The sequence below is a fragment of the Phoenix dactylifera genome, chromosome 12 (genome assembly GCF_009389715.1).
Source record: "Phoenix dactylifera cultivar Barhee BC4 chromosome 12, palm_55x_up_171113_PBpolish2nd_filt_p, whole genome shotgun sequence".
Classification (NCBI taxonomy): Eukaryota; Viridiplantae; Streptophyta; class Magnoliopsida; order Arecales; family Arecaceae; genus Phoenix; species Phoenix dactylifera.
Window position 1 is genome coordinate 6,642,280 of NC_052403.1, and position 22,929 is coordinate 6,665,208.

At 39.0% G+C, this 22,929-nt stretch overlaps 2 protein-coding genes and 1 long non-coding RNA gene across 3 annotated transcripts; 1 reads left to right on the forward strand and 2 right to left on the reverse strand.

The window, feature by feature from the left end:
• Positions 1-1,116: 1,116 nt before the first annotated feature.
• On the reverse strand, positions 1,117-12,440 carry LOC103696681. The gene is made up of 7 exons (XM_008778372.4): positions 12,178-12,440; positions 9,810-10,282; positions 8,804-8,946; positions 7,695-7,790; positions 5,266-5,522; positions 4,523-4,743; positions 1,117-1,606 (listed from the first exon to the last, which is right to left on the reverse strand). The coding sequence occupies exons 2-7, from the start codon at positions 10,089-10,091 to the stop codon at positions 1,241-1,243; spliced, it is 1,365 nt and encodes a 454-aa protein (XP_008776594.1). The 5' UTR covers positions 10,092-10,282; positions 12,178-12,440; the 3' UTR covers positions 1,117-1,240.
• A 5,629-nt stretch (positions 12,441-18,069) lies between these two features.
• LOC103696696 (CASP-like protein 4C1) lies at positions 18,070-19,751 on the reverse strand. Its single transcript, XM_008778392.4, has 3 exons — positions 18,978-19,751; positions 18,739-18,874; positions 18,070-18,657 (listed from the first exon to the last, which is right to left on the reverse strand). The coding sequence occupies exons 1-3, from the start codon at positions 19,217-19,219 to the stop codon at positions 18,436-18,438; spliced, it is 600 nt and encodes a 199-aa protein (XP_008776614.2). The 5' UTR covers positions 19,220-19,751; the 3' UTR covers positions 18,070-18,435.
• LOC113461297 lies at positions 18,558-22,023 on the forward strand. The gene is made up of 3 exons (XR_005514385.1): positions 18,558-18,645; positions 20,700-21,414; positions 21,556-22,023. It is a non-coding gene; the product is annotated as an uncharacterized LOC113461297 (long non-coding RNA).
• The last annotated feature ends 906 nt before the right edge of the window (positions 22,024-22,929 follow it).

Genomic DNA, 22,929 nt, shown 5'->3' on the forward strand with positions numbered 1-22,929 from the left:
AAAATATGAAAAAAAAATTAGATTACTCTTGAAAATCCAACTTGATAAAAATATATAAATATTTTCCCTAAATCAAATCTTATTTTTAAATTTTATTTTTAAAATTTAATCTCTCTCTCTCTCTCTCTCTCTCTCTCTCTCTCTCTCTCTCTCTCTCTCTCTCTATATATATATATATATATATATATATAGCTTCAGTAATCAGTAGTACCTACAATTTGCATATAACATAACCTAAAGCTTTATTCTTTATTCTTTACTCCCAAATGCGCGTTATGCACGCATGGTCGCTAATCTCATTTAAGGAGTTCAAGATTACCGCACTAGTATGAATTGTTAAAAACAATAAAATTACAAAATAATCCACATAGTTCCAACAAACCAAATCAAGAATCTAATTAAATTCCTAAATAAACAGTATGCCAATAAGGAATAACCGATAACTGCAGCTTTTGTTAGATTCTTGACTCTTTGTGGAATTAAAATTGAATACAGAATTGCCTTCTACCGGACATTGTTCAAAGTTGATGCACAGTTAATTTAGTAGCAAATAAACGGTATAACAAAGAAGAAAGAAGAATAGAGAATCCTCAGGTGGATATGATATCTGCTGGGCTGTGATTCGGACATTTAGATTTGCAGGTCAATCTTTGTCCGGCTTCTGAATCAAATTCCCAATCCTGTTCGGTTCTAACAAACTAGACCTTATCTTTTTGTGAAAATTAACTAGACCTTATTTTTGAAAAAACAAGAAAAATGAAAGCATAGACCGTGATTAGAGCTGAACCATCTAAACCTAATCTCAGGAAGACCAAAAACTGGAACTTGACAGATGGGTTCAGTACCAATTCAAATTATCACATCCGAAGTTGCTGCATGTAGAGGTTGGCTACCGCGCAGCCAACCTTTGTAGAATGTCAATCACCCTAGCGGCCTGTTCCGGCAGCAGTTCTACAAATTCAGATCTGATGTATAATACTAAATCTAGCACTTCAGAGTTCAACAAATTTACACAAGGCATGTCGTAACTCATTCAAGAAAGATACACATAAAGGCCACTGTTAAATGGATGACTAAATATGTAAGACATAATTTCTAGACAACTTGACAACAACATACCAGGTATACTAATCACACATAGCTCTGTAATATATCCATTATTTTCAATAAAGATACTTAGTAGGGATATTGTTAGCTAATGACAGAATATTCAAAAAAGAAATTGAGCAAATGTAGCACTTTATGATAGTTGCGATGAAGGAGATTCAGTATCATTCATCCCTGCAAAAAATGAAATGAGAATCCACAGCATGAGGAAGACTACTATTACAGCCCTCAGTACATGGTCGCAGTTAACATTCATTGGAAGATCAGTGTTTGGGTAACCATTGACAGCTGCATCATCATCTGAAACATTTCTGTGATGCTGGCTTCTGCTCGTATCTTCCATTCGGCCTAGAGAGCTGCCAGCAACAAGCCTCCTGCAATGTGAACAAGTGCAGTTCCCACCTAAACAAGCCGGCACAGTCTGAAGGAATTCAGAAAGAACCTTCAGGTATGTTGGTCCCTCAACACGCAATTTTTGCCGAGTTGTGGGCTTCAGAACCTAATATATCAAGGCATTGTAAATCCAATTAAGCAAGTCCAGTATAGCAAGCTGCATGCATATCTTGACACATGATCATTAGCTAAAAATTACATGAACACCTAGCTAATCTTATAAAGGTAGGCTTCATATGAGGTAGTATTATACTCGACAGAACACATACCTAACTTGTTCGCAAGGCACTCCAAACCAGTAATTACATTGCATTAAGTAAAAATTATAAAACTTTTAACAAGGAACAATATGCAGTTCCTATTCCGTTAAATTTTTAACAATCACAAGGCTGTCATTACATAAAAATAATCACAAGTCTGTAATTTGAGTGATGGCAACATCCTTATGGAACTTGTCAGATCAATGTTTGATCAGAACAAGTTATAGAACAATCAGTTTAAACACCCAGGATATTTCTGAATATTCAATCTTCCGTCTAAAACTATAAAACAATATAGCAGAAAATCTCATCTGATTAAGTATTTCTAATTTAAATAGAGTAAATGACTGTAACTTGGAAAACAAATCAGGATGGGCTTGCTGGGTGCGTTTCAGAGCATGCTTAACAAAAGGCAAGGGCCAACTTTTACATGCAAACTGTGTCCCTAGATGCTTTGTCCATAACTACAGTTTGGCAAGAAGCAGCTCCAAGTTTTGCAAGAAGCTACAAGAACAAAACTAACGAAAACAAGTGCACAGGAAACTAAATCAACTCCAAACATGGCTAGACAATTCACCCTAAGGAAATCTACTCCAATAAGACTACACGATCCACCCTAAGCCTAATTGGTGTGATCTTAAAGAGAGGGCCAAAACCCAATTTAAGGCAAGAGGCTCTGAGCTGTGTACATTTGCCAATATCTGAATCAAGCCATTTTATCTATCATCTATCAAAACCTCTCTTGGCAATAGGATGATCATGCCTCCCTCCCTTCCTGGGCATGCTTGCATGAAAACATAGTTGTCCCACCAAAAGGTATCTTTTAGGTATATGGGGTCCCCCCAAGTGAAGAGGCAGAAAAAGAAAAGAATTGATGGGAGGCTCAGGGGTCCCCAAGTGAAGAGGCAGAAAAAGAACAGGATTGAGGGGAGGCTCAAAATCAGAAAGAATCCCAATTTTTTCAAGGATGGCATCGCATGAAAAGCTGATTTTGCTATCCAAGAAATCTCAGTATGAACAACCTCAGCTGATTGTAGTTCTCAACCTCCACCTGATCAATATGAACAACCTCCATTCTCTCTTTACCTATCCCTACCCTGCAGGAGATATAACAGGCAAATACCATGCTCTGGCATCCAAACAGGTTATAGAAGTCTATATTGAAACTATGAAAGTAAAATATCGAAAGGGGCACCAGGAGAAGAAAGACGTACACCAAATCAGCTGTGTTATAGGAAAAATCGGTCCCCAGGCCCACATAGGATGCATGAGAAATTGGTTATTCCTCTCTCCAACTACCTCACAGGATGCACAAGATGATCTTGTTAAGTGATTCTACCTTCTGCCGGAGGACCAAACAGAAGTCTCAGGCCAAAATTTTTCTCTTTCGAGTCCTGATATCTAAATGTGAGAAATCGATATGCTGCACTCTCATTGGACCTCTGAACTTAAAGTTAGTTTGTCATTTTAACTAAGTTAGATCTATTGATTTATACTGTTTCTCTCAATGATGCTCTAATGCAGCCTTCATCCTAACCCTTTACCTTTTTCAGTTTTTCTATAATTAAGATTAATTACCAAGGGAAAATCTCATCATATCACAGCTCATGATGGTTAATAAGATATAATCTACTAACAATGGAATAATGCGTTTACTAGGATTTCCATTGCACTACCTACTTCTAGCCCTTCATATGGTTGTTTGGCTATAACAGTAATTGAGACATGTGGCTACTTTATGATGGAATATATGCAAGAAAGAAAATTTATTCAAGCAACAACAACTTCTAGATAATGCAAAGTAATCCATATAAAGTGAACTTAATGCCGATCTGAGATGCAATTGCACTACGATATGCATAGTAAGAAAAATACAATATCCAATGAATAGATAAAATTCTGTCATCACAGCTACCTACTCAGCTCTGTAAATTTAATGTCCCTCAGATGAAGATATACTGGAAGCAGTGATTTCTCCATAGCTTACTAGAGTAGGTAGCATTTTTCAGAATGATATAGCAAAGCATGGTCTCATAAGCAAGCAACGGTTAACAGAGATGCTACCAGCCACATAGATATGGACCTGAGTTCTTTGTAGAAGAAAATTACAGTGCATAACAAAATTTGCCAACTACAAGTAGAAATCTAAAGTGTTGTCAAAAGATAGGCCATCTGTAACATGACAACTTAAATGCATTTATCAATACTAGCAACAAGAAACAGACTTTTTCTATATATATAACTAAGAAACATGGTCATATTTGGGAGAAAACTGAGAAAATCTTTTTTCTCAAAAAAAAAAAGAAAAATATTCTACCATTAAGATCCAACAAGCCTACATTCCATACACTTTTTCTAGATTTGTGAACATGTAACTTTGGAAGTGTATGTTATAAAAAATTTAGTTTATTGACAGTTCTCTGTTTGAAGTTGGCGGTGATTATCTCTTAGAAGGCCAAATCTGGGAGACATGCAGACCCAATTATTTTGTGATCTTGTGCTTAACTGCACCAGAGAGCAAACTAGTAACAAGTAACCAAGTCAATTCCATGCACAACTATGCATATCATGCTACAAATGTAAAAAAAAATATTTGCATGGCCAAAATCATGTTCTGCTACATAGGCAGATGATATTGCACAAATTTAAATACAAAGACAACTAGTTCCACATGTTCAATATAGTCCTCAAAAATCTACAACATCAAGAAGATATTTGAATATAGCAAAACAGATTTTTTTTAATCAAAACAAGCATCTTACTTGAAAAAATGTCTGTGCAATAACTCGAACAACCGGAGGAAGACGCATAACGAATAAAGCCCCAAGGCGATCTGGATAATGATCTTGTACAAGAGTGGAACAAGATCTCATCATTTGCATTGGAAATTTGAGTGGAGATAACCCTTCACAATCCACTAAAACTGTAATGCGTGGATTTTCTTCATGAACCAAATGCAGGACTCCTTGTTCTATTTGAGAAACTGCAGCAACAACAAAAATGCACCATGAACATAGGGCCACAGATCCTCCTGACAAATATGAAGACTTGAAAAAACAGCTGCGAAAATGGTCATGTTTTTGCCATGGGTCATGATCAAGAAGCCTTTTCCATCTATCTAGAATCAGATTGAAGGGATTTGATAGCTGATGTGTTCACCAAATTGGCAAAAGGCAGACAGTATCACCTGATATAATGTGTGAGATGTAAAATGAACATGAAACAGCTATGGTCAATCACACGTGCAAGCACAATTATGCAGCAGCTAATAAAACCCAAAAACAACAAAATCTTGTAGTTTGTTCTAAATCCATGACCACAACCATAACAAGTTCTCCTCTCAACTGTTTAGGTTGGCTTGCTTCTTCGGCTTTGTTCCCATGACATGCTTACCCAGATTCAATTCTACCTATGAATTGATAAATGTATGCAGTTGGTAAAAAGTTATGGTTGTCAGTATGATTACAAATAACGTAAAAGTGGCTAATTCAAAGAAAAGCCATACCAATAGCTTGAACAAAGCGTGGCCTATTATGAGGCATTAAACTAGAGCATGCAAGTCCAATGCGGATGACAAGGCAAGGTCGAAACATCACATCAAATCCATGCCAAAAAATCAAATGTGACCACGTTTCTAGTTCTTGTGATGAGAGTATGTTGTAAGTTTCCCTCCAACGAATGGTCCTCTTGAGAGATGAAAGCAAGCATGAAATGTCACCATTTGATGCAGTATAGAATCTGTGAAGCTCATCCTCATCGATCCTGTATAAAATGATTATCTCACTCATTTCCTCTAGATGGGCATTAAATTTAAATGATACAAGGATACGCATAGTCACTCAGAATATGTATCTGTGTGTGTGTGCGCGCATATAATATGTATTTTCTATGTACATATATGAAGTATGTGAATATTGAATGTAAACACATCAACATGCTATATGAAAATGCATCTATACATGCTGTGTACATCATGATAACCAATTTAAATTGTATGCACTTGCAAAGAATTCGAACTTTATACATGAAAAGAGCTGTGACCTCAACATAATTTCACTAAAATTGTGGAGGTATTCAAAGGCAATATGTATGATAACTTTTGTTGGTTATAGCATAAAATGTGGAAATTACTGAGCCTCTAAAACTTACACTTAATATTGTCTCATACATCATGGGATGCATTTAAATTGGTAAAATAACAGTATTTTAGTTCAGATAAATATATGCATTTATATATGTCTATGCTACTAAGGTGAAACTTATTGCCAAATATGATAATTTATATCATAATACCTATAATATATATGATTATGAATCAAAGGTATAAATATGGCTAGACACTGTCTTGTTGATATCAGCAAAAAAAATCCAACAGGCTGCTTTTGTGGACACATTTATGATGCAGTACAAAGTTCGGAGACCGTATGTGGGTTAGGGGGTTGGTAAGAGAAAGAGAGTGGGAGGCTTGGGGTCAGATGGGTCTCTATGTCTAGACAAAGTGTGTTGTCCATGCCTATATAGAGGTATGGACCAAGAATGAGAACATTAACTATAATGACACTCAAAGAATTGTTTGACAATCATGAATTTCACATACAAAAACTCCATAAAATCTCCTAAGGCGCTTGACGATACAAGATCCCAAATCAGACAGAGGAAATAGAACCAATTTTACTTAAATTTTCAAAAAATAGAATAGCGCCAACTCCAAAAGGATGGGAAAAGAATTTTTTGCACTGCTCATAGTCCAAACTTGACAAAGGCATCCAGAAACTTGAACTACTTGCAATCTTCGGTCATATTGCATTCTGCTAATAATTACATCATTATGCTCCAGCCTCAAATTAATATGCAAGCCTTCAAGATTAATAGACAAAAAAAGATTGCACTATGTCATTTTATTTGATATGCATTAAGCAGAAGAATATATTTATGCCAAGTAGCTAAACAGAAAAGGCGCTAGCATTTCCTGTAAATTGTTTGTAAGATTTGACTAAGTGTAGGCATAAACTATTCTTATCTTCAGTCCTCTGGTTGTTATTCTGCGGTATCAAGAGATTCAGCACATGAAATTTACTTCATGGCACTACTCCAACAAGCAACTTCTGAAAAGGAGATAAAGTAGAATTTCACAAGAATTACTTTACATATGATATGACAAGGTTAATAACTGGGTCGGTTTATTAGGTCAGAATCTGACAAGATCTATAGCAGATCCAGTGTGCAAGAATCCTAACCCATGGTCATTACTTAGTAAATTTATCCGGTGATTATTAAATAATGTTATGGTACCATTTGGAAGCTTCGTGCTACTGAAAAATATCAGAGCAATGACAGCCAAAGTCTTCCCTTTGATTCTGATATCTAGGTAGCTTTTTAATAGCAAGCTGTGATTAGCCTGCTCAAGCTAGGTAATATGTAGATATCACGAATACATACTGACCTATGTGCATACCCATATGTGCATTTGTGCATATATAGAAATAAATACATGGCCAGACATACATATCATGTATGTTTATTTCTATCCAGTGCCACATTCGGTTAACTTTTCTCAAATTATATGTATGCATGCAATTATGTATGCATGTATGCACATACTATGTATGTATATATGCATGTAAATATGTCTAAACTAGTTAAAGCCATCCATGGATATATTCCTTTCATAAGTAAAACATATTACCAAATATTCTATTACTTGAAGAGGGAACACAAGCTAAATACAACCACCTCATTTCTTTATCCTTTTATATAATTAGTATATTCTTCCCAATTCTTAAATATGTAGAGAACAACTTAAATTACAATGGCATACAAGATATAAGCAAAGGACCAACAGCCTCTAACTTTCTAAGCAGAGATTCTACTACATATTTTATACACAAAACATACAAGATCATTAGCAGACAGGAACATGGATGAGAAGATGACCTTTCAGGTAAAGTAATTCCCTGTTTTTCCAATTCTCTAGAAAGTTGAACCAACCAAGATTCGGGCAATGTATCCTTAGGAGATTCATCAAAGTTCCTGAAAAGCAAATTTTATCAATGAACCATCAGAATGCATCAGAGGCTATTGGTAGAATAATCTTTCTTTGAGGGGGAAAAACAGTATTCATGTGTTTCTGTATTTCAAGGAAGAAACAATCAAAGCATTAGATTATTTGTCATGAAAGTTTCAGACATTCCTTAGATATCACTTCATTAGTTTCTTCTGTATTAGTGGAGTTGACTTATCACCCATCACTTTCAAGCATAAACAGGTCTGAAGCAATTTGGAATAACAAAATCAACCTATCTATCAGAGTTGTCAACTGCCTCTAGGAGATCCATTGAAATGATGAACCTCGATAGATGCCTTATCATATATAGCAGAAGCAGCTGGTCTCGGGGACGCGTATAAATATTTCATGAATATTGCATTAACTCTTCTACTGCTCTCCAACATGAACAGCATTATCTTTCCGCCAATGATTGGTCAATAATATCCTTACACAGATGGCTAGTACTCATCATTCTCATTTTGAGGTTTCTATAAACAATCAATGAACTTTTGACAAAAGTTCTAATCAAAATTATACAGAGTTGAAAACTGTTGTCAGAAATAGCTGTTCTGGCTAGTCTGATTCAAGTGGAAACATGTGCAATCAAATCTGTGGAATGCAATTTATGCTACAGTTTTGTCTTTTTTTTCCACGTTTCAGAACTTTCTGAAGATTTTATACTAGCATCTAAAGTCATATTAAATATTCATGCAGCAGTAACTTTTGTTTTAGCCCAAAGTCCTAACACAGAAACCTATGCCTTTCTTGTGAAACCTATGCCTTTCACTGGTAAAGACTTGCATCTTGGCCAGCTTCTTAATTTTATTTCTCCAATTATTTATGGTCACCTACTAACATGTCTTGCTAAGTCAGTGTTCAAGGATTGCTTTTAAACTCTGTCACAGCACAGGAATCCAGAGCACATTGTCACAAATATCAGAGCAATTAGAACAGCAGGGACAAATATGAAAATACCTCTTTATATTCTTTCACCTACCTCATCTCAGAAGCTGATGACCTACTAGGTGATTCACAATGTGCTTCGGCATCATCCACACTATCAGATGTCCTTTTACAATTTGCAAAATGATCAGAAAAAGTTGTTGCAATCGAGAGAAACACTAATGGGCTTGAAACATTCTGTCAGTATGAACAATGTCAGCACGAAAAAAATGAAAAAAAAATAGAAGAACTAAAATATAATGGCAGACACCAATATACATCATTCTCATTCGAACAAATATATGTGGGAAACATCCGTTGATAAATCTATCTGTATTAGAGGTTAGAAAATATAACACATAAAACGCTAGTCAGTAATTTTGAAGATACTTACAAACAAGAAAGTCAATTTCTATAGGTCAGAAATGTAAAAGTCTACTATATAGAAGTCAATATACTTGGAAAAAGGGTGTCGCATCTCTATATCCTATAAACCTAAAATTTCAATATACTACATAAAAGAGGCCAAAATGCCAGAGAAGATTTGAAAAAATCAGCAAAGGCACTGGATGTTGTTGGTCAGGAAATATCCATAAAGCTAACTTCAACTGGTTGGGGCAAGTAATGTCTATGACCAAGTTAAGTTGGCCTATGATTGGATACTTACTTGGTTAAGTTATACTTAGATTGCCCCGTAACCAAAACTGCCCAGGTTACAACGTAGCATGCATGTGCATGAGAGGGAGAGCAGGGGAGAGGGAAGGTGGGCGTGGGGGGTGGGGGGGGGGGTGCGGGAGGAAGGGAGGGAGGGGGGAGAAGATGCACCAAGAACATCAAACACAATCAAGAAGGTAAAATAACATATGAAGTTTTCCAAATTTTGGACCACCTCTGGCCACGTCCATGTAACATCAGAAAAAAGCAGTTAGTAAAATTATTCTTGCCATAATTTTCTAGTCAGGGATTACAGACAACATTAACCATCTAAGCATATCCGAATAGAGAACAATGAATAGACTAAATCAATTAAGCAATTTTAAAGTTAACTCAATCAAACGAACCTGTGCACCTTTGACCAATATCCTAAGGGGTGTCCATCTTTGAATCCATTTGAATGGTGGATAGCAAAGACATTGAAAAGCCTGAACAGCCCGCCATACAAATGGACACCTTGCTCTGGAGAGTCTTCTTACAGCCTCTAGAGCAGCAACTTTCAGTAAGAAGAACGCTATCTCCCTTGTAGGTCCTCTTCTCAAGCTTAGAGGTTTTGGAGGTGATATGTGTTTGAAAGTCTTAGGAGAAATATATCCCGGGGAAGAAGCAACTAGGGTTCTTTTAGGCATCTTCTCCCCAGTAAGGTTTCTTGATTGAAGGTTTTTGCCTGAGCAAACAGATCAAAATGGAATGGAGCAGTAAAGTTCCATACTGGTGGACTCCATCTCAGTGATTGTACCTTATTACCCTCACAGGTAAACATTTACTGTCTCCATATTGACTAGTTGAAATATAGATCGAGGTTTCACTGAATTATGACCTGCAAAATACAAAAGAATAATTAATAAGGTATCTTAATATGTCCAACATAGATAAAACAACATTTAATCTGGTATTTTAATCTGTCCAAAATGATGCTATTATTGCTGTGCAGAATTTCAGGACATATGCAAGAATGAAAAATTATATTACCGTTCTATATTATCATCCCATTAAAAAGTTGTAACCAAGTGAGAAGTTATCAAACTCAGCAAATCCAAAGTACAGAAAGTACAGAATGCATATGACATGTCGAAGAACAGATAGCAAGTAAAAAAGAAAACTTCCCCTCTCTCTCTGTGTGTGTGAGGTATGCACATATCTGATGCATGTATTTAGTAAGCACTGTAAGACTGTATGCATAGTTGGGATGCCTTCCATTGCATAACTCTAATGATTAATGTTTCAGGCAACTTAACCATAGCAATAAAATCTGATTACCATCCATCTTGGGCCATGTAACAATAGCGCCTTTTTAAGAACTATCAAGTACCACATCCTTTGGCTATACCAGCTCGTTACAAATCCTATGTCTTAATCTTCATCCATGTTATTGAGGTGCATACATATTTTCACTCACCATGCCTATAAGAACTCAGCTGGTTTATCGCAATTTATATTCGCTATTGTTGCAACGCACATGCACTTCTGGCTGTAAAATGTACTAGGCTCTTATCCTCATGTATCACATATTGCCAGCACCTCTTAATTTCCAGAAGTTCTGATTCATGAAACATTAATTGCCTTGTAGTTGTATTATAAAATGTTTTCTATGTCTCAATGATGTCACAGTTACACGACAGCATCGCTGACTTCATTTACCTTCTCTCTCTGCACATATATTTTTCTAGAAAATATTTCAAGAAAGCAAAAGTTAACAGATTATGGTCTCTTTCGCCCATTTATCTTGGCACTAAAATTGCGTTATCAACATTGTGCTCGAGTTTTAATACTTCCACCACATTTGAGATCCTTTTCTTTCAAAATGTTCTCTATAATTTTATTTTGTAATTATAAACTGTACTTCATCAGTTAACGAAATCATGGAGTTGGCTTCTTCGTTACCTCGGGTTGGGATTTTTCTACACTAAATCATCTTCAACTAGATATACAATGGCACCTCCTCCTATATTAGCAAAAAGCTCATGACGAAAAGCTTGACAAAATGCGGTCTTAAGACCCATAGGGGAAGCCCCACCATGACAAAAAGACCTACCAGACAACAACTTCGAGGACATTTATCTTTCAGATGTTTTTAACAATATCAAGACACCTTTTAGCAAACCGTATTGCCTTTATGCCAACCAGAATTGATACCCTAACATTCATACGAACATGCCTAAAGTCAATATCTTAATCTCAAATTTTCTTTATTTCATTATGTGCACTATGCAGTTGAATCGCCACTCTGCTATTGACCTTGATGATTCACATCCATGATATAATTTTCATACTTAAATCACTAATAAGTTAATACATCTATAACTTCAAATTTGTTGCAGTACATAGTCTGTTCAAAAATGTGTCAGAAAAAAAATAGAATAGTAAATTTTCAACAACACAATCAAGACTACGAGGCAACACTCCAACCATGGAGGCAACAAATCTCCAGAAACCCAGACGCAGGAGGTCAGCCTCGTGGCCGCGAGATCCTGATCCCGTGGCCATCGTCCAAGCATTAGACCGTTGATTTTTCTAAGCCCAGCCATTTCATTACTCCAACTACAACTGGAATTTAAAAGAGGGATCCAACAAGAGAAAATCAAGAACCGCAAAGAAAGCATGAGCCTAAAACGGATGAATTCGAGAAACGAAATCATGGAAAATTTTCGGAACAGAATAGCTAAAATTCCAGAAAAAATAAATAGATCGGGGATTTTTTTAAAAAAAACTTGCCTCCAGAAATTCAGGGAATGATCCTTCCAGATCCTCGCCGATTTGTAGATCTGAGCTGTGAAAGAAGAAAAAATAGGGCTGAAACAAGAGAAGAATTCTGGAACCCGGGAATTTTGCTGCTCTTCTCTCAGCTGCGCGATGATTTGGGTCGTAACCGAGAGAGGGGAGCGCGGGGCCCAAGGGGAACCCAAGGAGGTCAGCTGCACGTGACGGGATGACCCGTGGTCTTCACCGCCCTCCTTCACAGAACCTACGAGCGGACTTGTCCTTGTATTCTTCCCTCGCACGAATCCACCGTTGGATCATCTACTGCTTACTTTAAAAGCCGTGCAAGCGGATCGCTTTGGAATTGAATCCTTCTTCCGCGCAAGGGTCCAATCGCGATACCCTTCTACGACCTCGCGTCTCCCTCCGCCAACTACCGTCACCTACGGTGTTCGTCATCAGCTCCTCTTTGTAACCCAAAAAAACAATTAACTACTAAATTTAATTATTTTAATTGGTTTCTCTCTTTTTTTGGCTATCAACCATCTCCTGTGTTTTCATATAGTTGATGAGGAGGAAAATACCGCACATCTTGACATCTTAACACTAGGTTGGACCGACCTTCCTAACTTTAGTCGTAAATAAGACGTATGACTTCAAAGTAGATCGAGACATTATCCTATTCGAAGCAATAAAGATTAATAATTATGCCAAAGCTACAGTTAAGACATACTCAACACGAATGTGACCGCATGCTACTTACGCAAAGCGGTTATTACGTCGTTAATGCACAACTCATCGTTACCACACAGTTAAGACATGTCGTGCCAAATCAGATAACGAACGTTTATCTTAACCATATATAAAGGAGTAATTTGGAGATCCTCAGGTGAGCTCACATAGACTTCTCTCGACATTTTTTTCTTTCTTCTACCGCTGCTCTAGGTTTCTAGCTTAGGCATCAGAGGGTCTCCTGTCGAAAACCTTCTGGCAAACCGACTTTTTGCATGTTGGCCTTAGTTACAACCAGTCTCAATTCTCCTCGGTCTCACTAGACCTCAATTATCCTCGGTTCTCACCGACCTTAGTGCACAACCTGCAAAGACTGACCTCAGCTCAGAATCTACCGACAACAATTAGATTAGATGACCAACAAGATTCATACTGATGATATGAAATATGTTACATCTACATGGATAAAAGTGAATTAATATAAACTTTAACTATTGGATATGATTATTTTAAATATTTTTTAATAATTAATACGGCTTATATTCATCAACCTGATCTCGCCAGCTGGCCAAAGTGATTACCTCGGCATAAATTGAGCTGACGAACTTAGTAGCGAACCAAGCCACCAGCCATGGTAGTCGACTGAACTGTTAACCTCAGTGCTTACCAAGAAGCCGACTTGAACCATCAAGCTAATCAAAGTGAGCTGGCCAACTAACAGCAATAAATCATGTCTCTAATTCAAATGTATTTAAAGCAACTAACCATCATTAAAGACACGATCATGGTTCCACCAATCGAGAGGCAATTACGGCTCATCCCAAATAGATCCGCCATTACTACATGATTAGTAAAGTTAATATTTCTTATGCGTACAACATGACGCCGTTTCTGAGCAGTCAAAGCCCACTTCCACATTTCTATAAAATGAGCTCTCTCATATTTTTCCTAATTCTATCCAAATCCGATTGGCCTAAGTATCGGATGATCTCTTACTACGTAAATTCCAACAAATAGACTTTCTTTTCTGATTTCAGGTTGAAACATGAAATATCATAAGAGTTCCTCCAGCCAAACTCTCCAGTTTGGAGCCGAGCTCATTGCTTCACATCGGTCTTTACCCAACCATAGTTCAACTCAGATTTTAGCAGCAATAGTAATCCAATATTTTTCATGTTTTAAATAATCACATGAAAAATGAGATATCTCCTTGATATGGATAACAACAAACACATCCCATGTTTTTGTCGGCATGTTAGATGTGCCGGCACTTTGTGCTAGTCAAATGTATCACATCCAGAATCAATGGCTCGTCCAAAAAAGATTATTTAAAACATCGATTGAGTAGCAAAAAAAAAAATTGTGCTTTAAATGGAGGGCTCGATTATCTTTCCCTCATGAGGCATCTTGTAAAGGGCAAAACCGTGAGGAAGGCCGATTCGTGCGGTATCTGGCCTAAAGCGGATAATACCTCCTGTGGGGACGCAGTCCCATTTCTCCGCTCTAACAGATGGCGCTAGAGGAATGGTCCCGTCGTAACTTCCTCGCACGAATCCTCTCTGGTTTGGGGGGGCTAGTGTTGGGTCTTCATCCATGTAAAACTTTCAGATTGTCACGAATCCTTCCCGTTGGGGGGCTAGTGTTGGAAGGTGGATGGAGGATCCGAAACTTTAGTCCCACATCAGTTAAGTAGCGAAAAAGATTGTGCCTTTAATGGAGGACTCGATTACTCTTATCTCAAGGGCGTCTTTTAAAGGACAACTCCGTGAGGAAGACCAACTCGTGCGGTACCTACCTCAAAGCGGACAATACCTTCTATAGGAATGCAGTCTCATTTTTTTGCTTTAACAATAATGTATACAAGAATTTGGCTCACCTTTGCAACAAATATAGTCCCGTTTTACTTTTTCAATATTCATCGAGAATACCATTAAGAATCCATGTCACTGCCGTACGATAATTTAGGATGGAATTCAAAACATCGAGTTAAAAGTGATTTGGCCATCTTGAGAGAGATGGCTTCAACCACAACTGCTTACGTTCTCATGAAACCTTGTCAATCAACTCAGCAGAGTCCTTCTTTGATAATTCTATTAGAAGATATAGTGACCCCAAGGTAATTCAAGGACTTATCAGTAATCTCCAATTGAAGGTTCCTCCTAATCATACATTTCAATCTGGAGGTGGATGAGATTTAGTGAGCAACAGAATGGACATACTCTTATTTACCTTCTAATCTATATATCACCTGATAGGTTTCCAAACCTAACAACGGTCCTCCAATGAAGCTCTAGCACAACGAATGACATCATTAGCATAAAAAAAAAAGATAAATTGGAATCATCAGCAAGCTTCGGACCTTTAATTCTTCCTATCTGCAATTGACCATCAAGGATACCACCAAGCAGTTAAATAATGGGAGGTAGAAATGTAGGATAAATAGATAAGGCGATAAAGAGCGGCCTTGCTTAATACATCTACTAGCTGTAATTCACTGAGGTGTGAACACATGATATACAGGTCTGAATCCAAAGAAATCCGGGTTTCGGGTAAAATTCGTACTGCCAAGCACTTGGATAAATAGCCTCTCGGCTGAGACAATCATATGCTTTTTCCATATCAAACTTGAATGACATAGGATGTTCCTCCCTATTAACATTCATGGAACATAGAACTTTCCGAATAGCGGAAATATTGAACAAGAGCATAGCTAATAAATGGCAGCAAACAATACATAAGGAAATGAACCTTAATCTTGAACATTTTGTGCGTGTTCTGTTTTCGGTATCAATACAATATAAATATTGCACCACAGTGGAGAAAGAACACCATAGACTATTAATAATTGATGAATATAAGAAAATATAAAATATATAAATAAATCTACTTTATTCTATCAGCTTAAGTTTTTGAGACAAATTGTAATTTTAATATGGTATATATAAAATATATAAATAAATCTATTTCATCCTATTAACTTAAGTTTTTGGGACATTGAAAGATCCAACAAGCATCTCATGATAACCAACTGGCAACACAAGAAGCACAGAGCAGTCAACAAGCACGGTATCATTAGAATTAATTTAGAAGAAGCAACCCAAAGTTCAGGTTAAAGGTGAGCAGATTCATTCTCAATTGTCCTACCATCAGGGATTCTGACACCATTAGGCATTTCAAAAGACCAAATAGCATTTCTGCTTTCATGAATACGAGTAGGCATATGAAAATAGTAGGAGTTTTGATCACCCTGAGCAACCGATTCCTCCCCTAAAGATGAAGAGAAATAATTCCTGGGATCCTCGCTCGATTCAAGGCAATTTCGGACACGAGCAACTGCCTCCCCGTGGGCTTGCCCGTTAAGAAAACTCCATAAGCAACCCGAAATTATTGGCTGAAAGCTCAGCAGTTGACGAGTCGAACGACAGTCCAACACACGCCAATGAGGAGAAAATTAGAAAAAAAGATGAACCGATAACGTTACCTGCTACATACGGTAGATATCAAGCCGGAAAGCTATGGTTGATCCGAATGTGGCATGTTCAGAAGCATATATCAAAATAAACTGAGTTACGTGGCATGCTGCGGGAGTGCCGTGTTGTTTAGATCAGGCATGTTTTTCGGAAAGCGAACTGAGCTGCAGATTGAGACGCCTTATCTATTGTTCATTATTTTAAAAATTTTCTATAAATTTAGCTGTCTTCTGTCGTTTCATATTTATCTATTTTTTTGATGGTAATGTAGCTAGTTGCGCTCATGCAAGGATGGCACGACCGGTTGGTGTACTAAAAAAAAAAAAAAAAAACTTTGGATGCTATTCTGGCAAACTGTGCGCTGATGTAACACTAATAGGAGCAGCACCAAAAGCAATGCTCGAATCCAAAAGAAATCCATAGCCATCGGCTATTCCCCAATTCCAATGCTGTATTCTCTGTTTTGGTACGTACGAAGAGTAAATTGGGGGAGAGGATAGATCAGGAGAAAAATCCATTCATTTTTTATATATTTGGTGAAACATAAAAAAAATTGGATGTGAATAATTTTTCCCTCTATTTGTTATTTATATAATATTTTTATTAAACTATCATTTAATATAAAAATATTATTATTATTATCAATTTATAATACTTATTCGTACTAAACAAGCAAAACACTATATAAAATTGTTTTTTATAATTTATAATTATATAAATATTTACTTTTTATTACATTAAAAAAAATAAAAAAATTATAAACTAATTTTATATAAAAATAATTAAATATTTTATAATTTAATTTAAACAGTTAATTAATTTTATATAAATAGTTTACTTTAAAAAATGGTGAATATAAATAGGAAAATAGAAGTTGTGTTAGAGTTTTGCCCCAAAAAAAATTAATAAAGATATTTTTTATTAATATTAATATCTATTTTTTATATACTTTATTATTATTATTTATATTTTTTTATTTGAAAGGATATAAATTGGTGGAATAGGATAGATGAATAATTTTATTCTTTTTAATTCATCCTTTTTAAAAAAATTTAAACTAGATCGCGGACGGAGACCAATTATTTTTTCAATCTTTTCCACCCTTCCTTTCACGATCCCAGCCAAACCCCCAGCCCAGTTATTGCCCGCCACGATTCAATGCAGGGTCGGGTTATACCTTTCGCACGAAAAAAAAAGATCAACCTTTCTTCGTAAGAATCCACGGTTTGATCGCGAGATCGGAATGCCAGGGCGCGATCCAATGGTCATCGTGGCGAAAGAAAATCAATCAATATTCTGCGCCAAGGATACAACCCGAACCATGGCATCACCGTCCAGAGAAAAAAAATCTCAATTGATTCGCCAGGGTCCACCGACCGGCGAAAAAAATGCGATGGCCCCACTTCGCGAGGCATGTGCCAGGGAACGGCTGCTGCCGTTGACCAACTCAAACGGAGCCTGGGAAACTATTCCGTCTGAAGCGCGGCAAGAGCCCGTACTCGGAGAGGTACGTCCAATCAAAAAAACTCAAGTAGGCTACGCGGCGCCTCCCGCCTGACGTGCCGATTGCGTCGCGATAACGTGGCGCCCGATTAATAATTTCCCGAGCTTGACACGTTCCGAACTCCTGCCACGTAGGACGAGAACCGGCGGGGGCAGGGAAAGTTGTGTTACACTGGCACCATACTTCACAAAAGATCTAAAGTTTTTTTTTTGTACCAAAGAAAATATTTCAAATTGAACTCCCAGGATCACATTTTGTACAGACCAGGTGACGAGCGATTAAAACAATATATCTACACAAAATTAGTGGAGCCTTCGTCTTTCGGATCGAAGGGGATCACAACCGCACGATGGACTCAAAGATTCGGAAAAAAACACTCTTCTACAAAAACTTATTATAAAAAAAACTAGAGATCATATCAGATCACCGTTCAGTTCATCGTCTACCGTTCGGCGATTGCTTGAGCGATTGGCGGAGCTCGTCCGTGTAGTGCACCAGTCTACTGCTGCCACGTCAGTCAGGTGATGGAAGGCCATTTGACGAGCGAGCGAGGGAGAAGTGACCGTCCTAGAGGTGGAACCGAGAGCCGGTGATGACGTAGCAGGCGACGCGGAAGCCGGAGACGAGCGCGGAAAGGGCAAGGAAGACGAATCCGGCGAAGCCGAGAGCGACGGAGATGTAGGCCTGCACGCAGAAGGCGCTCTCCGCCGTGCACACGTGCGCCCCCACCAGCCCCCGGGCCTCCACGGTCCCCGCCGCCTCCGCCGCCAGCACCAGGTACGAGAAAACCTAATTCGCCACAATAAAACTCCCATCTTCATAAAAAATCGAATCTTTACGGAATTAATTAGAGAGCAACGAGTAATTTACCTGGTCGTGGGCGAAGTCGAACCAGAGCTGGAGGGGCTCGGGGAAGAGGGTGGCGCCCTTTAGGATCTCCGAGATGGAAAACCCCATCGCGAACAAGGAATAGGCGGCCATGATGGCGTTCGCCGCGAACACGAGCCTGCGAGATTACCGATTTGCCCCTCAGCAGGCCGGGAGCTCAGGGGTGGCAGTTTTGGTAAATAGGGAGGAAGGGGAGGGACTGAGTTGGAATATAATAGTACCTGAAGGGGTGGAAGTGGAGCCAGGAAGGGGAACCAGGGGAGCGGGAGGTGTTGGTGCCCATGAAGATGGCGGCGGCGAGGGAGAAGCAGAAGGCGGCGAGGCGGAGGAGGAGGATAAGCGCGTTGAGGCGGCGGATCTTCTGCTCGGAGACGGTGGAGTGGAAGTGATGGGGGTGGCGGCCGACGGCGGGTGAGGGGAGGCGGGGAGGGGGTGCGTCGCCGTTGCGGAGAGGGGATGGCATCGTGGGGGAAGAAGGGTCATGAGAGAGAAAAGGAGACAGCGGGAGGGGAAAGGCGAGGCGAGACAAAGCGAGCCTTCTTTTTTTCTAATGATCTTGGATCGCCGTTGGAATCGCAAGACGAGCGATGAGGTCCGTCACGAGTTAAAAAGGACGGCAAGAGACAGATGGAGATGGCAACGGCACAGGACAGAGCACGAGGAGGAAGTCGGAGTGGGACCCACATCCTTTTCAGGCCTTTCTCTCTCTCTCTCTCTCTCTCTCTCTCTCTCTCTCTCTCTCTATTTTTTTTAATGTTTGTTTGTTTGGTTGGTTGTCGTCGTAAGGGGAGGTGAGAACTGAGCCGACGCAGAATTTCCTGGTCTGACCGCATGACATTGGAACCGGGTTTATTAGTGTCTGAGTTTGGGTCTGTCGGGTGGAGTTTTTAAATTACATACTTTGACCTGGATGTTAGACAGGTCAGAGTATGGATTAGAATTTTGATTCAACTCGGAACTGGTGTATTTGTTTTTATTTATTTTTTTTTTGTTAGTTACATCGGCAGCTTATACTAGTCTCGAATGAGCATTATCATCAAAATCAAGAAACAAAATAGGTAAAGGAACATATACAAAGTGGGTTCAGAAAAAAATTTTCAGACTCAATCAGCAGCTCAATTTATCTTTCGAAATACACAATTTGATAGGCATCACACTTTTTCAGGAACCTCTATGTCATCTAAAAGCTGGTTGAAAGAAATCAGTTAGGGTTGGGGCATGGGGAGTAAAGTTAGATTGAGTCTTCGCTGTTACAAGAGTCCTATCTGGGTTCAGCAGCAGGTTGATTACCCTTCAGGTAGATTGCCATCTACAGGTGACGTGGAAGCGAACAATGAATACGGTCAAAGTCCTAGATTGGGTCTTTTTTTTCAGTATCAAAAAAAAAGGGGGTTCCCTCATTAGAAATATATTTATTATGGTGGCCGGCCATGGGCTTGAAAAGGCTTGATTTGGCCGAACTCCAGGATCCTGGTGAAGCGCTTAAGGCTCCTTTGATTGTTTAACCTTGCGATGTTAATAGCGCACTTGCAACAATTAAATTAAACTGCTGATCAGCGTCATGGGGCACCGCAACGTTCCCCACTTAGAGCACCAACCTTGCTTAACGCTCCTTAAACTATCTACTTATAAAGCCATTAGTCTTAACCCTAGTGTAATTACTATTTTCTTTCAAAATACCTAAGATTTGAACCCCAAACTTTCTGAAAGGTAAGCTCTTAGGAATGAGGTACCAACCAACTATATTAAGAACCCAATTTAATTCCTTAGACACTAATATTATTTTTTCAAGGCTGCTTGTGAGAGTTGTTTGATACCTTAGGCAGTATTTTGTTCAACAATAAAGCAAGGAAATTGCTATCATGAGCCGTTTCTCACATAACCCTTCATTCATTCTCACACCCATAGAAAAATTTTAATCTCCTTGATTGACTTTTTTTTAGATCCAGGTGGATGGGGGATAGCAGCCTGAGATGGCCACCAGCTTTTCGCCGCCGGACGTCGGAGTTGGGATGGTGGAGAATGCGGGCCTGATTCGGCCGGTCTCTAAGAGTGAGGTGATGGGGGCTCTTTGAGCCTTAGCAGAGGACAAAGGCCCGAGTCTAGATGGTTTCCTCCTTTTTTTTAAGGAGGTATTGGTGCATCACTTAGAGGATAGTAATAGAGGCAGTGCAACCATTTTTCAGCACGGTGTCGATGGCATATTCCTGGAAGGCAACCTACGTCGCTCTTATTCCGAAGCGCTAGGATGCGATGGAGCTTAGCCATTTTGGGTCGATCAGTTTTTGCACTACTCTTTACAAAATAGTGGCAAAGATTATGGTGGACGGGATGAAGTTGTTGCTGTTGAGCTCATCAGCCAGGAGCAGGAGGCGTTTGTGGGGAGTCGCCGTATTAACAACGTCCTAATTGCCTATGAGGTGATGTGAGATCTACAGCGTGCCCCGAGGCGACAGAGCTACATGGCAGTAAAGCTGGATATGGAGAGAGCCTCCAATAGAGTCTACTGAGACTTCCTCAGGTTTGTGCTGGAGAGCTTTGGCCTCCACGAGATTTGGATTGGTTGAGTTCTTGGCTGTGTATAGAGGTCGTCCTTCTCCATCATGATCAAAGGGACGTCATCGTCGTTCTTCCATTCCACCATTGAGCTACGTCAAGGTTGCCCCTTATCCCATTATCTATTTATTTTTTGCGCTGATGTGTTATCTCGTGCTCTGCGAGCTGCGTATTGGGAGTGGAAGATAGTCGCCTACAGGCTAGCCCCCGATGTCTGACCGATCTTCTGTTTTTTGTTTGCAGATGACTGTCTTCTTCTAGTCAGGATGAAGACAAAGGATGAATGCTTACGGGTAAATCTTTGGTGTCCGACAAATCTTCCATCTCTTGTTTGCAAAAGATCATCAGGTCAGGGAGCAAACCTTTTTTAAGTCTATAATCTATTTCAGTCCAAAGATGTAGTTGCCAATGAAGTATGCTATTAAGGGGCTCGGAGTTAGAGATGCCGTGGAGTTATATGGGTGTCCCATCGCTGAAAAGAGACTGCAATGTGTCGGAGCCAAAATAAAAAAAGGCAGCACCACTTGAAATTAAACTTCCCGGACACCGCAAACCCGAGTCATATCATCCAGGAGTCATCATGTGAATGGGAAATGGGAATTTATGCCATTGTTTAGGTCGCTAGACGGTCACATTTGATTTGTTTTGATGAGCTTGTACTTGCATCATGGATCCTATTATTATGACTCGGAACAAACAATAAGGTTCCAATCCGATGTCGCAACCCCACGCATCATTAACTCTTACATGATTCCATAGCAGACTGGTTCCAAACGGATGTGGCATCCCGTGAATGGCCAACCCCCCAGCATTGCGCTGGAAATAATTTTAAGAGCAACACTAAAGGTACATATGAAAGTGTTTCCAAAGAAAATAGCAGTAACTTGCAGCAATTGATAGGGTACATGGAAATAGTTGAACATTAAGCTGCCAAACCAAAGACTGGAGCATTATTAAAATTTCACTTTGTCAACCATGATAAGTTATATAATTAATTCTGTCAATTAAGAGGGGATTTATAATTGTATGCCGTAAATATGGACTTTGGAGGAGGGGGCCAAGACTGGTCTGAGGATTGGTCAATGGGAGAAGCTCGAGAACAGAAGAAAGTTGTTCAGCAATCAGACCTGGCAGAGTCCAAGGAGATCCACAAACAGAACCTCTTACTTTTCAAATCATTGTTCCAAGTATTTGCGTACTGATCAGTGACAGGGAGCTCTATAAAGAACATGCCCATGTTAAATCTTATTGGTCCAATGTCCTCTCACAAAAAAAAAAAGCTCAAAGTAATCTTCCAGAATCCGACTTCTAAGGAAAAATTCATATTGAAAGACCATCAAGGTCCAAGCAACTACAACCTGCTCCATGGATGACTTCAAATCCTTGTTCAAGGGACAAGGACTGTAGTAAGTTGCACATGCACATATTGATAGACCAAAAGTTCAAGGTGCTGCATCTCCGTCCAGGATTAAGATACTCTGGTTCACACACAAACTTGAAAGGATCCAAACTCTTTTCCTTTCCCCCTGAGACCAACCACCCCAGGGTGAGTTGAATGAGGGTCAAAGTCAGAGCCAAAATTATCTGCCACGTTTCCTTGTTAGAGATTTTGAAGTT

Bases quoted from the DNA above. Each gene is read 5' to 3' on its own strand.
- LOC103696681 (XM_008778372.4), bottom strand. From the start codon at position 10,091: ATGCCTAAAAGAACCCTAGTTGCTTCTTCCCCGGGATATATTTCTCCT. The intron at 7,791-8,803 runs GTAGGTGAAAGA...TTTGCTTTTCAG, and splicing joins TCATCAGCTTCTGAGATGAG to GAACTTTGATGAATCTCCTA. The intron at 4,744-5,265 runs GTATGGCTTTTC...TTGTTGCTGCAG, and splicing joins ACGCTTTGTTCAAGCTATTG to TTTCTCAAATAGAACAAGGA.
- LOC103696696 (XM_008778392.4), bottom strand. From the start codon at position 19,219: ATGCCATCCCCTCTCCGCAACGGCGACGCACCCCCTCCCCGCCTCCCC. The intron at 18,875-18,977 runs GTACTATTATAT...GTAATCTCGCAG, and splicing joins CTCCACTTCCACCCCTTCAG to GCTCGTGTTCGCGGCGAACG. The intron at 18,658-18,738 runs GTAAATTACTCG...GTGGCGAATTAG, and splicing joins TCGACTTCGCCCACGACCAG to GTTTTCTCGTACCTGGTGCT.